General features: G+C 39.5%; 1 protein-coding gene across 1 annotated transcript in view; it reads left to right on the forward strand.

The window, feature by feature from the left end:
• Nucleotides 1-16620, forward strand: part of Ap3b1 (adaptor related protein complex 3 subunit beta 1) — a 194350-nt gene that overhangs the window by 109107 nt on the left and 68623 nt on the right. Inside the window, exons 16-20 of the mRNA XM_048455947.3 lie at nt 4627-4813; nt 5768-5898; nt 10262-10391; nt 12891-13044; nt 15453-15600. Of these exons, the coding sequence (XP_048311904.3) occupies nt 4627-4813; nt 5768-5898; nt 10262-10391; nt 12891-13044; nt 15453-15600 (750 nt within the window). The remainder of the gene's footprint in view (nt 1-4626; nt 4814-5767; nt 5899-10261; nt 10392-12890; nt 13045-15452; nt 15601-16620) is intronic.

A 16620-nucleotide genomic window follows, 5' to 3' on the forward strand; every position in this document is an offset into this window, starting at 1 on the left:
GGGCATTTTCTTGGAGTAGTATATATTTGTGTGTGACTCTTCTTCGGATCTTCAGAACTGAGCCCTTTGGACAGCTAGGTTCTGCTGGGCCCATTTTTCTGCTTTCACCACTATTTCATGCAAAAGAAATTATGCACAAAATTCACGTTATGCCCATATTGCTCTGGAATATGTCAGCCGAATTAGAAATTTGAAAATACATATTTTCAAAAGCTTCAAGCATTAAAGCAAAACTGACTACCTACTCCAGGGTTGTGATGGTGAAATGAGACTGTCCTGGCATGTGGTGGTATTAGCTCATGGTAGTTCCTCCTTTTCGCTTGAGCCCAAGTTCACATTCTTAATCAAGTGCTAGATTTTTCTTAGAGGAATTGATATTTTGTAATAAAGGAAGCAGTTCCACTACCAATAATCATTTTCTTTTTTCTGGAGAAACCTACTGATTTGGGCCTATTCTGTTAAGAAAAGTGTGGTGTAATCCCTCGTTTGCTAATTAGTGGAGAACAGTGTTAGTAAGAGTATCCAGTGGACAGCACTGTTGAGTGGTCATAAGGAATTGTGTCACTGCTTGTGGAGAATGCTGAAGGTTTTGTGACCTGTGACTAGTTGCTGATGTCTGGACTCCTTGAGGCAAGGTTGGAAACTCAGCATGGATTTGGTTAAAATGGTTAATAGCAATTCAAATAAATAAAGGGTGCTTTCTAAGAAACATTTGTAATAATGTCTGATGTTTTAAGTATTGAGATAAGTAATAAGTCAGTGTTCTTCCTAGCCCCTGTCTTTGTATGGCAAATTGCAAACTCACATAAAAAATATAGCAGGAAAATACACATATCTGTCTCTCCTTAGGACCCAGTAACTGTCAGCATTTGATACACTTCTCCTTTTAAAAGTGATAGCTCTGGAGCTTGAAGCTCTTGTTCACATTTTTCTTCTTCCTTATTGGTGACCACGACTGCACTGTTGATGTGTTTCATTCAGTCAGGCTTATTTTCATTATGAGTATGCATTAATAAAATCCTATTGCCTTGTAGTTCTGAAACGTATGTTCTACTTTATTATAGTTTTGCAGCCTTTCACGTCATGTCTTAGAAATAGTGATATGTATAGATGTGGTTCATTTATTGTTTGATATTCTGTGAGATACTCAAGTTTCTACTTCTGTGACTTAGAAAGTGAGCACTTTTACTCATCGGGTACATTTTGATTCTCAGTGGGAAACTGAGCGAATTGTACTGACATTTTGGGGATCCCTCCTAAAGTTAGGAACATGTTTTCTCATTTGGACCTTTTCAGAAATATCCTTGCTTTGCTCTTTGCTCACATTTGACAGAAGGATTGGGACTATGACATTGCTCTGTGTGTGTCCCCCGCTCCCCAACTAAGAAAATTAAGTAAATGTGAACTAGAAAGGAAGTCCTGAACTCTAGGGCTATAGTTCAGTGGTCTAGCACTTGCCTGGCATACCTGAAACCCTCAGTACTTACTGCTCTGACAAAAACAAACAGCGAGATCTTATAGAAAACCTTTCAAATTGGCAGCAAAGTTGTTGTTGTTGAATTAAAAAACTTCATCAAGTCACAGAAGAGATCCTTTGGTCATGAAAGTACAGAACAGTAGAAATGCTTATAGTTACCTCTAGGGTAGGTTAAGAATTGAATGCAGATTCCAAATGTATATATCAATCTCTTGCCTTTAAAAAATAACTGTTGTTATACTGAGTGCTGAATTCTGCATGCCTTTTTGTGTTCCTTGTAGTAATAGTGTCTTAGATTAGTTTTATGACAATTTTAAATGACCTTTATTACTGTGTGCCGACTGTTACACCACATTCGTGCATCGTATAATGCCATTTTGGCAGTAACAGACCATGTGTACTGCGGTGGTTCCACTGATACTTGGTGATTCAGAAGCTGTGTCTGTTTGTGTAAGTGTAAGGGCCCCACAGCCATGGAGCTGCCTAATGACACATTTCTCAGGGCATATCTTTGTCATTAATGTGTAGTTGTATTAGAAGAACTCAGTTGTTTGAATAAATATTTGCCATTTTATTACTTGGTGAGGATATGGTGCTCATCTCTTAGATACTCTAAATAGTAAGTTCCTTAATTTTTGTAATATTTACCCTCAGATTCCTTTTTCTTGTGTGCCAGTCAGTCTGAGGAGCATGTAATTGATGTAAATAGTATTATGTTACAGTGTTATTTAGTGTTTTGAACTGTACCCTTTGTGATGTTAAAATGCCTTGGTCATTTATTGAAATGTTCCCTTTCTAAAAGTTGCCCTGGAAAAATCTAATTTATGATGATTATCTCAGTGTCTCATTCAGTTAAGATGTGTCCCCGGTTTTAATTTTTAATGAGGCGATGTACTTAATAGTTATGTTACAATATCACACAAGTAGATTTATTCACCTCTGTTTTGAACCTTTGCTTCTGCCATGTTGCTGTTAAGTGATATGTGAGCTAAGTGCAGTGGCCCACACATCTGTAACCCCAGTGTTGGCAGGACGGCAGGAACTAGATCCCTGATGCACTCCATCCAATCAGTTGGTGCAATCCATGGCCCCTGGGTTCAGTGAGAGACCTATCTCAAAACATAAAGTGGAGTGCCATAGAGGAAAACACCCAAGCTGATCTCAGGACAATACATACATACACACAAATACATAATGTGCACACATGCACATATGCATGCACACATATACAAACACATACATGCATACAATGTGTGTATATAAATAGATATTATGATATATAGAGAATACTAGCAGTTTCATAATTTCTAATAATAAATTTAAATTTTGAAAAATACAAGACTTAAACATTTTCAAAAATACATTCTTCAGAGAAATGCCGATGCATTACTACTGAAGACAAATAGCAAAGAAATTGATTACTATAGTGTGTGATGAATCATTGCATATAGATATGCCTTTTATGTTATGAAAATTTTTATTTTGAATATACATTTTAATAGAACTGTTTTATAAGTCATAAATACATATTTTTAATTTTCAATGTAAATAGTGTCTGTCAATATATTTTAAAGGTTTAATTTTGTAAAACTTAGTTTGAGGATTAAGGAATTTATAAGCAGAATGTATGGCTGCCATTTTAAAAAGTTGCATTAGTAGACTTCATTTTTGGGGGGGGGGGTTAATCTGAGTTGCAGAGTCTCAGTCTCAATGCTGAGAAGGACTTTAGCATTAACTAGCTATGAATTTCCACTCTGATTTGAGGACAGGAATGGTTCCTTGTGTTCACAGCTCTCCCATCCAGGTAGTTACAGTTCAGTGTGCCTCACCCTATCTAAGCTGATGTTGAGTTGCATTTCTCCTGTGCCAGGTATTGGCTAGTTGCTGTTCTTTAAACAGGACTCAGTCTTTACTTACAGATGAAGCAAAATAGGCAGCAGTTGGTGGTAACTAGAATAAGGAGAGATCTATATAAGTGTTTTATAATTCCTCCTTAACAGACCTATGCCATTGCTTTTAAATACCTTGCTTCCAAGAGAAGCCTGCTTCCTCTCCCAGTCAGTCATCCCAGCTGGATATTATTTTAAGGGGTGCACCATGCCCGTTGCTGATCTCTGACATATTGTTCTAGCATTGTCTTTGCATCTCCCTGTTGTGATTGATTCTATTTTTTCTATTTCTAGTGTGTGTAAAATGTTCTAATGTAAATGATTTACTATTCTTTTGTTATTTTTATTTTGTGAATCCTATTTAGCTTATATTTACAATTGTACACATGTAGCCTTCTAAATTAAAATTGCTTTTTCATTTAAAAACACTGTAGTTTAACATACAAACCTATTTTGTTACATTTCAATTTTGGTTTGATTATTATTAAAATCATCTCAATATATGTTAATGTAGTGCATTCAGAAGTTGACTTAGCAAGCCTGATTATGGTGTAAAAGCTTACGTAAATAAATAAATGACCAATATTACTAGAGGCTATAAGCAGCATGGCGGAAAAATGGAAGAACTCTTTTATCCTAGTTTTTAGAGGGCATCAGCAGCTTGCTTTTATGAAAAAGTAACAGCTAAATGCACTGCAAATAATTTGCAGTAATCCAGTTCAGTGATTCATGTGTCTGCTTTAATGGGTCATAATTCAGGGTAAAGTAACTGAGTGCAGTCAGAGTGCAGACACTGCTTATGCCAGGGACAGTATCTCTTCATAAAGCACACCTCAGGAGAAGCAGTTTGCCAGCCCCTAATACTCTCTGATGTTTTGATGTCCTGCATATTTTTCCGATTAAGTTTTGAGTGCCATGTTTTTAGTTGTATTTCCACATTCATTATTCTCACGTAGACTCTTCAGCGGGTTTGCCATATATGATTATTTTTTTAATGATGCCTTTCTTTCCACTTGAGCAGTTTAATAATCTAGCACATGGCTGCTTCTCGGTGCTCAGCATTCACCTCCCCAGCACAGAAGAGGACATGTGCGTTGGCTTCGGAATCCCATTTGCCGTGTTAGAAATGCATATTCCCCGTGGAGCGACATTTGTTTGACATAACCATTCATTTTTATTATGTCTTTAAATATGTTTATCCAGAGTTATCAATAATCATAAATAACCGTATTTTCAACTTGTTCTGTTTTTTTCGAACAGACAAAATTGCTTACCCAGTACATATTAAATCTCGGCAAGTATGATCAAAACTACGACATCAGAGACCGCACAAGATTTATTAGGCAGCTTATTGTTCCGAATGAGAAGAGTGGAGCTTTAAGTAAATATGCCAAAAAAATCTTCCTAGCCCAGAAGCCCGCACCACTGCTCGAGTCTCCCTTTAAAGGTATATCAGACTACACAGCTGTAAAACACGCTGTCTAAAATTGTGTCCTTGTGATGTGCTTCATATGTATCCCCTAGAAAAATACATGGCTTCCATGTCAATCTATGAGAACAATGTGCATACACTGATTCATCTGTTCAGGGCAAATTTTATTCCTGCGTTTGTTAAACTTTGTATTTCTGTAGACCTTGTTGGCGTAAATGCTTTCAGGTCCTCCAGTTTTTATTCTCATTAGGCAGATTAGCTGAACAGTAGGTAAAATAGCTGTTTTGTTCTTGTAAGACACAGGCTTTATTTCTGCTTTAAGTGCTTTCATTTTCAGAGTGTGAAAGCCACCTTCACAGTAAGTTACTAATTAAATACCTGTGTACACTAATGTCAGCATCTCTTTGAGAAATTATTTCATACAAATATTTTTTTAAAAATTTAAGTTCAGTTTTCAAGGAAGAAACTTGTGTTCTTTCCCCCAGCTTTTTAAAAAGGGACTAATTAGATATCTTATCACCTAAGTAGCTACTGTAGTTCGAATCACGTGGTTATGTAGGTTGGGTTCCACATTGTTTCTTATTTAATTGTTGTAAAGCGGTAAATGCAATTCAGTTTGGTAGAAAAACTATTGAAATTCTGGATGTGTTTGTGCCAAGGCATGTATATGGATTGTTTAACTGCGCTGTCATTCCTAATATTCACAGTAAAGTAATTTTTAGAGAAGCTACATTTCAGAGCAACACCTCTAAACACACTGACTGATTAGCTTTTTTATTGACCATTATGGGGGAGATTATTGTAATCTATGGGCTGAAATCAGTTTTCTGACCTATGAAGAGCTTCCTGGTTTATATTTATTCTTTGACATTTGTGGTAATACTCCAATTGCCTTGAGTTCGATTATGATTTTTATCTGTTATATTCAACTCATATTGTTTATTTTCTATTTTCCTCCATTTTTAATAGATAGGGATCATTTCCAGCTTGGCACCTTATCTCATACTCTCAACATTAAAGCATCTGGGTACCTGGAATTATCTAATTGGCCAGAGGTGGCGCCTGACCCATCGGTTCGCAATGTAGAAGTAATAGAGTCAGTAAGTTGACCTTTCTGAGATTAATTTTGTTCTAGCAATGAGAGCGTCTGAGATAACTACCTTTTTATATAAAAGCCTTTGGGCTGAAAACGGAACGCAGTTCTAGTGATTCTGAATGTAATGTGTTAGATATACCTTGCCTTATAGGAACTAAATATTGTGGTTTTCCGTGCCGTGTATGCGGACTGTTCTTTGCTTCAAGGAAATAGAGAATTGAATTCTCTGCATCAGCGCCAGCCGCATTTGTGCGATTGCATTTGTAGCTGTGTAGATTCAATTTCTAAGGTATTTAGTTTCAATGGATTGAGCTTTTTCTACTTCGTTAGAGATTCGTAAGCTTCCTGTCAATGTTTTTATAAATAATTTTTGCTGTTCTTTTCCAGAAAAGAACAACCTGTACAAAATGCACTGGGTTTTCTGTTGAGCCCGGTTTTAAGTGACACTTAAAATAGGTGGGGAGCGTTGTGTGCCGAGGATGGCCTTGGCGAGGGCACACCTAGAAAATGAGTAATACACTATTTTCGCATTTGTTTTTGAAATTGCCATAATACTTTTTCTGAATTTTTTCTTAAAGGTACTGGCTACTAGGTTTAAATAGAATATTGCCTGTTTATTATTTTATAAATAAATATGATAAAGAAAGAGATATTTTGCTTGTACTTAGAAATTGTGTGGAATATTTCTGTTGCTTTTTGAGGTAGGATGAATTTAAATGGAGCTGTTGAGAGTTACATTATGGATGTTTTTTGATATAAATGGCACAGTGAACTAGAATTTATATAATCAGAATTCTTTACCATTAATGCCTGTTGGAAAGTTCATTAGCCTCATTGTTCCCCTTCCACATGCAAAGAAAAGAATCATTATTACTCTAAACACAGTCCCTTTATTGAGCATATAATTTCCCTGAGAAATGGCTTTCTTTTGGATATGAATCTTACACTGGCTTTGAATATATCTGGCAGCAGATAATTAATAAATATCTCAATTTAGAGCCCTGGTGGTAGATGTTTAACAAACATCATCTTGCTTAAAACTCATAACAATATTCTCCCCCCTCCCCAGTCACAGTTTTTTTGTGTAGCGCTGACTGTCCTGGAACTCATTGTGTAGACCAGGCTGGCCTTGCAGAGAACTGCCTGCCTCTGCCTCCCAGATTAGATGCTAGGATTAAATCGTACATGCCACCATGTCCAGCTCAGTATTTCCATGTCATAGGTGAAGAAACCAAGCTTTAGAGAGCCTGAGTAAATGCAGGTTCCCCTAGTTCCTGCAGAACTCTGTGCTTTGTGTGCGCTGTCTGCTGTGCTCTCTGCATACTCTTCTGTGATGGAGGCAAGGACGCCTGAGCTTGTGTGCAGATCTGTGTCCTTTTCTGTGCTAGCTGCCATCATTTTCACATTTTAACAAACTATCTGTGTCTAAAGCTAGCCAAGAAAATAATCTAAAAGTTACAAAAAACTGGGGCTTGGGAGGTGGCACAGTTGGTAAAGTGCTTGTCATGCAAGGATGAGAACCTGTGTTTGGTCCCCAGCACCCACAAAAAAATTCCACTGTGGTGGTGCCCATCTATGAGCCCAGCACTGATGAGGCGGAGGCCCTTGGCATTCATGGCCTGCCTATCCGGCTATGCCACTGAGTTCCAGGCCCAGAGAGAGACCCTATCCTATTCGTGAAAATATTCAGCACTGACTCTGGCCTCCATACTCAACATGAACACATAAAACATGCATGTTAAAAATAAAGCAATATGATGAGTGAAAGTTATGAAAACTCATTTTTGTGTGTTCCTCCCTGCAGCTAAGTTTGCTTGGGTTTCTCCCCAATCTCAGCACTGTTCAGCACAGTTGCCGTATTGTACAAGTTCTGTCAGATGCACGGATATGGAGACAGTGCTCTCGCTATGATTCTTCTGCAGACATTCTCTTTCCTGATAATCATGTTTGCTTGCTGTTCTGGTGCTGTCCTTTTTCCTGATGGGGTACATAGTGTTTGGCTCAGTAGAACAGTCCTTTTGTCCTCCCACCACAGCCACTCTCTCTTTACCATCCTCTCTCTCCCCTCTGGAAAGGGTTTAACTTTTCAGAAACTGATAGCAGTGCTGTACAGTTTAATTTTCTTTCTTATATAGATTGACTGGCTTCTTCCATTTTCATGTGTTCCAAGCACTAACTCTCTTATAGAGATGGTGCCTAAGTAACCTGTTTTCTTACCTTCATTTCATTGTCTAGTTCAAGAGAAATTCCTGAAATTAATAATTAATAACTTATGAAGAATAATTATAGCTGATGGAACCAGATTAAGGTTCCCATTTAAGCCAGATAACAAACAGATTCATTCTACGAGGGATACAATGAACTATAAACCGAATGTAACTAGTTCTATTTTGAAATGCACCCATGCCTGCAGAGAGTGGTGCTCAGATTATCCTTTTTGCTGTGCTCGGTGCCTCTCCTCCCCCTTGAAGTCATGGGATGCATTTGTGCACATGATACACTGTATTATTCTGGGTTTACTATCTAGTGATCCTCTAAGGTCAAGTCTCATTATTATGAAATATAACTTAGGAAGAAAAATGGCTGAGGCTTAGATAATCTGACATTTTAATCAAAACAACAGGGAGCCTAGTCAGTTTGACACTAGAAGTCACTTTGAATTACACACCACCATTTCTACGATATCAGATATAATGTATATTTATATTAAGGTATCAGTAACTTTTGTGGCTCCTTTAGAGTTTTTTTGTTTAGTTACAGAAAATCCTTTTTTCCAGTTACACAAAGACTCTTTTGCATATCAAAGACATTTTGCTTTGTAAACACAGACAACTTGCTGTGTGGAGGACCTTAGCTTTCCTGCCTCTCCATCTCTTCTGTTCCCGCTTACTCTGTCATGGCTGTCACACCGCAGTAGATTAAATGGTGTAGACTTTGTCCCTTAAATGTCTGAAGCTATGTGAATACAGAAACTCATATATTCAAATATTTTTTGTTAGTTTTCTTCTCATTTTCCAAGTAATTTTTTTTCAGGTGACTGAAGCTTCTTTTGGGCAGTTGGGGTTGTATGCATTAATATTTTTGTTGTTTATATTAGTATTTTAAAACATAGTCTCAGGAAATTGTAATGTGCCTTCAGTGTTGAGGACAGTCCTTCGATTAGAACCTGTTCCATGCTATAAATTCCTTTACACACATACACTCTCTCTGTCTCTGTCTCTCTGTCTCTGTCTCTCTCTCTCATCAGGCTGGTACACACTGGAAACTCAATTAAAAGTGTAATATAAATGAGTCTTAACCATTTTGACCTTTTAAGAAATCTACATTTTCCTGCTTTATAGAAGAGAAAATATGAAACATAATTTTTCCAAGATAATCAGGGTCACTGTTATGACAGATTTATAGTAAAGACTTCTCCTAATGCCATATTTAGTGAACACCAAAGAGCATCACTTACTTAAATGCAAGCAAATATTTTCTGAATATAAAATTGAAAGCTTCAAGGGTATAATAGGTATAAGTAATACTTATTACAGACACACTTACGATGCTTCAGTGTATAGTGTTAGAAATTCCCACCTTGGGGAAGAGAAAGACAAGTAGATCACATAGCATGTTATAAGGCAGCTAGCACTATTTTTTTTTTAAGGAGTTGGAGTTGTGCTGAGGTGGAAGGCCCTCAGACAGAGCAAGTGTAGGAGTCTTTGGAGGAACAGTAAGAATTGGCTGGAGCAGAATATGCAAAAGGAAGAGGAAGTGAGTGGAAACAGCTTGTTGAGTTTGGTCCGGCAGACTGTTGTAGACTGCTTATTTATCTGGGTGAAATCAAGAATCACCAAGGTTTGAAACCGGAGAGTAGCTGGACCCGACTCTACCTGCTGTGTTCAGCAAGCTTTGGTGGGGGTTAGTGGAAAGGAGAAGCAAGGTAAGCAGTTAAGAACGTGCTGCAGTAATCCGGGAGAGACGGGTGCCCAAACATTTCCCCACGGCTTAGGCACTGAGGCTGTGGGAGAGATAAGGTTTAGCACAGGAAAATGTTCACGGTTTGCTCGCTTTTGTCTAAGTGCCAAGCTATCAACATGTGTTATTGGTACTGTAGGTTAAGTTTTTCCTGTGGACCAACAAACACAAACATTTGTTAAATGATCTGGAAACCTAGCATGAATGACTTAACGTGGACTCTGAGGGGAGTGTATGTTTTGTCTTTAGAAGTAGATGACTCGCTGTTGAGACTTGTAACAGTTGCTTTCTCTGTTGAAGTCTCAAACTTTCTTCTGAGTTCACAGTGAACTTAAACAATTATATTTGTCAGGAGTCTGAATCACTTAGTAAGAATTCATTAATGTTTATTTTGTTTATATAAACAGGCAAAAGAATGGACCCCACTTGGAAAAACAAAGAAAGAAATCCCTGCTAAGAAATTTTACTCTGAATCTGAGGAGGAGGAGGAGGAGGAGGAAGAGGAAGAGGAGTCCTCTGACAGCAGCAGTGATAGTGGTGGGCCTTGTAATTTATCAAACTGTATTCATACTATAGATTACATGTGAATGCCCCTTATCTTTTCCTTTCTCTCACCTGCCATCCTGTTACTAAATTTAAGACGTGTCAGAATTCATTTCTTTCCAGAGCTAGGAAGTTGAGGGCCATGCACAGTGAGAGCGTGCGCGGTGTGGGTCAGAACCCTGGGCTTCAGCTGTACCAGCCAAATAAGGCTCCTGCTTTTCTGTGTGATAGAGAGGAGAAGACTTTAAAAGTGCGTCTTTATGGCTCACAACTGTCTGCAGCTACAGCTCGCGGGGACCCAACACCCTCATACAGACATACATGCAGGTGAAACACCAGTGCATATAAAAATAATTATAAAAATGTACACCATTAATCCCAGCACTTGGGAGGCTGAGGCCAGCATGGTGTGCTTTATTTTATGCTTTATACACACGTCTTCATCCTATTTGTTTATAAGTTGTGCCTGTTCCTAGATTAGAATTGTTCAACGTTTAAAATTCTGTTAACATTGTGGCTCTTCTTGAACTTGTCTAAATAGCACAGCACTGCACCCTGTGGTCCTCTGTGAGGAGCTCTACTGTAGCTTCCAGAGGAAAAGCAACCACCTAGTACGAGCTGCACCCAGATTGTTGTTGACTCCCATGTGGTGGCTGGGAGACCGTGGCTGCGAGACCGTGGCTGCAGTGCTGTGCCCCCCATTTTGTTCTTTGTGTGGGGTGGATGGGTGGGTGTGATGCATGCCTGTGTGAGAGCAGTCACCTGTGCATGCACATGTGGAGGTCAGATGTCAGTGTCAGGCCTCTTTCACTGTGCATCTTATTTTTTTAAATTTTGCTCACGTGTATTCATTTGCATGGGTGGGAGGGAGCCACAACCCATGGCCCTTGTGTGTGGAGATAAAAGGGCAGCTTGGAGGGGTCACTTCCCTCCTTCATCATGTCGGCTCAAGGGATGAAACTAAGTTTGGCAACAAGCACCATCTTTCTGGCCCTGCCCCTCATTTTGTGTGGCAGTCTCTACTAGAACTTACTGCTTTCTCCAGGCTGGCTAATCAGCAACACTCCCCATCCCCATGCCCCAGCCCCAGCCCCAGCCCCAGCACTAGTTACAGAGATGCACACCACCATGCCTGGCTTTCACATGCGTTGGTATTGGGGAGCCAAATGGAACTCCGCATACCTGTGTAGTAGGCACTTTACCCCTGAGCCATCTCCCAGCCCTGTGATTTCTTTTGTTCTTTCCAGTATAAACCAGATAACTATGTGTATCTATAACTTTGAATTCACAACAAATTCCAAGTGTCTTCGTTTGGAAGCTTTGTCTAGGTTTGGTTTATGAAAGCTGTCAGGGTGAGTGTCTTCCCGTGTTGTACTTTAATGACTTTTACATGTTTTGAATCACTACTCATCAAAACAACTCTGCGAAGTATTTCCTTTGCTTAAAAGGAGACTGAGAGCCAGGGATTGCATAACTTGCAGTCTTAAAACTGGTAAGTGGCGTAGCCAAGATTTGGACCTTCTCATAGGAGAACCCTGCTTCACATCCCACTCTGTGGCAGTCTAAAAGAACAGCTATCCTGACTGCACTGTGCCGTAGAAAGGAGTCTGCATGAAGCAGGTGTTGAAGCCGTGTTTAACTACATGTTGTCTTTGCTGAGGGCACTTCACTGGGTAGGTGGTAAGCAGGACAATGGTTTGTCCTTTCATCTAGTGTGCAGTTCTGCACCTATAGTCATTGTAATAGTAAAACATACGCTGCATTTTAATATATACACTAATATATATGTATTGTGAGAGAAGGTCCCAGTTGTAGCCCAGGCTGGCACAGAACTCCAAGCCTGTCCTCTGCCTCAGCCTTTCCAATCCTAGAATTATAAGTGTGCATCATTATGCCCAGCTCTTAATGCATCACTTCTGCAAGAACACTAGTGTGTCATATTATCAGACTGGGAGACTCTTGGGCTGGGAAAAGTAAGTCATAACTTTTGGAGTTTTGCTTGCTGAAAAAGCTTGCTTCCTTCTCAAAATTGGTTCCTAGGAAGATCTAACTGTCCTTTTTTTTTCTTCACTAAGTGAAATTTTTAGTAACAAGTAGCAGAATTCAAAATTCTTTCTTATCCCAGTCTAATGCATTCTTTATATTAAAAAAAATGTCATGCCCTAGCTAGCTGCTTTAGGTTTGGAAGAGAGGCTCTGTCCATCTGGTTTCCTTGTGCATTTTGTCTTTGCTCTGCCCATTATCTGAGCATCTTCTGTCTGTGTGAGTAGCTGTTGGACTGAGGCTTCTGAACAGACAGGGTCCATGTGAGTCAGGACCTCCTTTCCTTCAGTCACTGTCTGTCTGTCTGGGTTGCTGTTGACCCTGGTGCCTCTGAACAGACATGGTCCATGTGCAGCAGGGTCTGCTCTCCTTCAGTCAGTGTTGATGGTTATGGTCTCCTACCTGTAATTAAACAGTTGTAAGTGAAAGAGCAGCTGGTCTGTCTTTCAGAGAGTGGGTCTGGAAGTGAGAGTGGAGACACAGGCAGTAGCAGTGAGGACAGTAGTGAGGACTCCTCCAGCGGACAAGAGAGTGAGACCGGAAGTGAGGCAGACACGGAATGCAAGAGAGTGAGCCAGAGGAACTCAAAAACCAAGAAGAAAAGGTAAGTTTCTTTGTCAGTTTCCCAGGAATTTCTCCTTAATTCATAGAGTTAGAAAATGCCTGTGTATTTTCTCCAAAACAAGTGTTAAGCCTTGATGTACTATGCTTAGGTTTCATTTTGAACTTGAACAGATCTTAGGGTACATTTTTGAAATTGCTATCACCTTGGGAGGCTGCCTTAAGTGACCAAGCAGTAGGGATGAAACACTTAATTACCTTTTGCAGCAATTTTGCTGAGGGCTAAAATTAAATCCTTCAGCACTTTGCCATTATGTAACGAAGACAATTGATTTTTCTAAATAATGTTACATTAAAAAGATTATGATTCAAATATCAGAGTCAAAGGCTGTGAAGGAAGACGGTCAGGAGATACTTAAGGGTTAGTTCTTTTCAAGATCTGCCATTACCAACAGCAGCCTCGTGTGTTAAAGCGTCATTAAGATTTTGAGTAATTGGGGCTAATACCTTGGATTGTGTGGCTCTGTTTTCCCCACTGCTGTCAGAGTGGCCTCCGCTGACTCCCTGGCCCTTCTCGGGGGCCTGCTGCCCGCTCCCTTGATGAGCTTGCAGCTTGGGCTCAGTCGTGGCTGACAGCACTGATTGGGCGCAGTACGCTCTCTGCTCCTTTTATTACAGACAGTAATTAAAGCAGCTCGCCCTGCCACTTCCATAACAAACACAGCATAATGCCCTAATTATGACTTTATTAATTTAAGTCAGGATTTAATGATTTTAAAAGTGATTTATATTGTTTTTCCTGTTCAGAACAAATGAAATCTGTAGGTTAAATTAATACAGGCTTTTCATCATTGCAAAGTTAAAAACCTAGTTACCAGTAAATTCTTCTCATTAGGTTAACATCTGAAACTCTAAGCAGTAAGGTAAACAATAATTATCATCAGAATTGAGTGATGCATAATAAAATAACACTTTTACCTTTAAAATCTTATCTGAAGTGCCAGAGCGAAGTCTCCTGAGAATAGCTAGCTGCCTTGTTGCAGGAGAGCGACCTGGCCTTTGAGGACACTATGCTTGGCTTGCACATCAGACTAGCTGTGATGATCTGGTTTGGAGAAGTACCTGTTTCTAGAAAGCACAGCAGTGTCTCCTTAGGTGACAGAGGCCATTATGGTATATGCTTATAATCACATATTTGTTTTGTATTTTTTCTCGAGGAAAAAAATTTTTAATCTCCTTTTATATTTTAGTTTAAAGCAATTGTTACACCAAAGTGAACTGTAAAGACATTCTAAGCCCTTCTATTTGCAAGTACATGTTTTAAACAATGAGTTGGGGATAATATATGTTGCCATTATTTTGTAGAAGAGAAAACCAACCAATTTTTCTATCTTCAAATATAATTACATGTGCTCTGAGATGTTGCCATGCTCTGTTTTTAATAAACAGCAATCATATTTCCTCCACAAAAATCAATTCTGAGAACTATCGATTCTTCTTCCCTTGCCATTCTCCCTCCTCCTGGTTGTGCAGCCTGTCTCTTAGAGCTTGTTTACCATTTGCCAGCAGAACTTTTTAAAGTTCTTAATAATCTCTAAGCATCTTCAGGCACTACCCTTTAGTAGTTGCAAGTGTTCATTACTAAATTTGATTTTACATTCCAAATTATTTTCATGATAGAAGGGGAAGTAGGATATCAGAGGGAGATAGATTTGAATTCAGAGTTCATGATTCCCTCCTCTGCCGGTGTGTCCTTAACGTTATCTAACCTCCAGCGTTGGTTCCCTATTGTAAGTGGCTAATAATGTGCCATCCACAGTGGAGCACTGGGGTGAAGTGCCTGAGCACTACCTGGCTCAAGGTAGATTATTAAAAACAAAACAAAAAAACTTAAGATTTGTTGACTGATTGATTGTGTGTCTGCGCGTGTGCCTATGTGTGTATGCGTATATACATGCCTGAGCATATGTGTATGCACCACATCATACAGGAGCGTAGGAAGTCAGGATAAAGTCCTAGGTCCCCTAGAACTGGAGTTATAGACTGCTGTAAGCTGTCATGTGGGTCCTTAGAACTAAATGCAAGGTCTTCTGTAAGAGCTCTAGACACTTTTAACTGCCGAACTATCACTCTAGTCCCTAAGGTAGATTTTTAAAAAATAAAAGAGCAGACTGCTTCCCAGTGCACATGTGGAGTTTGTGTGAGCACATGCTTCCCAGGGCACTTGTGGAGACCAGAGGACCACTTGTGATATTCAATATGTAGGTCCTGAACGTCAGACTCTGATCGGGAGGCTGGCAGTCGGAACCTTTACCCACTGGACCATCTCAGCAGCTCTTATTTAATTTTCATGTTTTAGAATTTTAAGGCCATCTTTATTGTTTTATAAAATTAAACTTGTGTATATAAGTGATTTAGAGTTTATATTTCAAAACTCATCTTTATTCATAGCGATTCAGAAGATGGGGAGAAGAAAAATGAAAAATCTAAAGCTTCAGAATCGTCTAGTGAGGAATCCAGTTCCATGGGAGAAAGTTCTTCAGGTTCTGAGTCAGCATCAGAGTCTGATGGTGAACCTGCACCCAGAAAAGTTACTCAGGTACGAGATCACGGGTGTGTTATAACTGAAGGTACGAGGTCATGCTTGTGCTGTAACTGAAGGTACGAGGTCATGCTTGTGCTGTAACTGAAGGTATGAGGTCATGCTTGTGTGGTAATTGAATGATACATCTTCTTGGAACTTTTTCCAAGAATAAATACTTTTGAAAGTTGAATGTTTTGTTAGAAAGCTAAGAAACTGAAGAAGACACTTTGAACACTGTCATACTGTAGGATAATGGTTTTGTACACTGTAAAGATTTATCACTTGTAATGGTTTGATTGACCAGTAGCTAGGCAGGAAGAATAGGCAGGGCAACCAGACTAAGAGAATTCTGGGAAGAGGACAGGCAGAGACGCAGTCAGCAGCCAGACACAGAGGAAGTAAGATGAGAATGCTTCACTGAGTAAGGTACTAAGCCACGTGGCTAAACATAGATAAGAATTATGGGTTAATTTCAGTTGTAAGAGCTAGTCAGTAATAATCCTGAGCTAATAGACCAAACAGTTTATAATTAATATAAGCCTATGTGTGTTTCTTTGGGACTGATCAGCAGTTTAAATAGCCTGTGGGAGTCCTCTTGATCCGCCCTGGGGAGGCGTGACTGTTTGGCGGTCTTTCTTGGAGGTAGAGTTTGGCAACTCCCAGGGAAAGGGGCTTGAAATGGAGCTTTCTACCCAACATTCCAAAATTGGATGCCAGGGGCTGGGGTGAAGCCCCCCACCAAACACCTCTGACCTCATTTTTGAGTGAGCATCTACCTTCTCCGCACTTACAGGTTTTATCCACTAGTTTCTCTTCATCCATCCAGACCCCTCAAGTGGTTTCTGGCCTTTAAAGGGGAGCCAGAAGAGGAGCAAAGAACCTCAAAGGAGTACTTTTCACGCCCCCCCCCACACCTTAACCCAGTTACTTCTTAGTAACTTCACTTTCCGCAGACCCTGCTCCACAGAGGAGGTCAGGATCCCTAAGTGTTTCCTGCCTCTTTTTAAACAACATTGAAAATTTTGTATGTTTTAT

This window comes from Myodes glareolus, chromosome 15 (assembly GCF_982192425.1).
Source record: "Myodes glareolus chromosome 15, mMyoGla1.1, whole genome shotgun sequence".
Lineage (NCBI taxonomy): Eukaryota > Metazoa > Chordata > Mammalia > Rodentia > Cricetidae > Myodes > Myodes glareolus.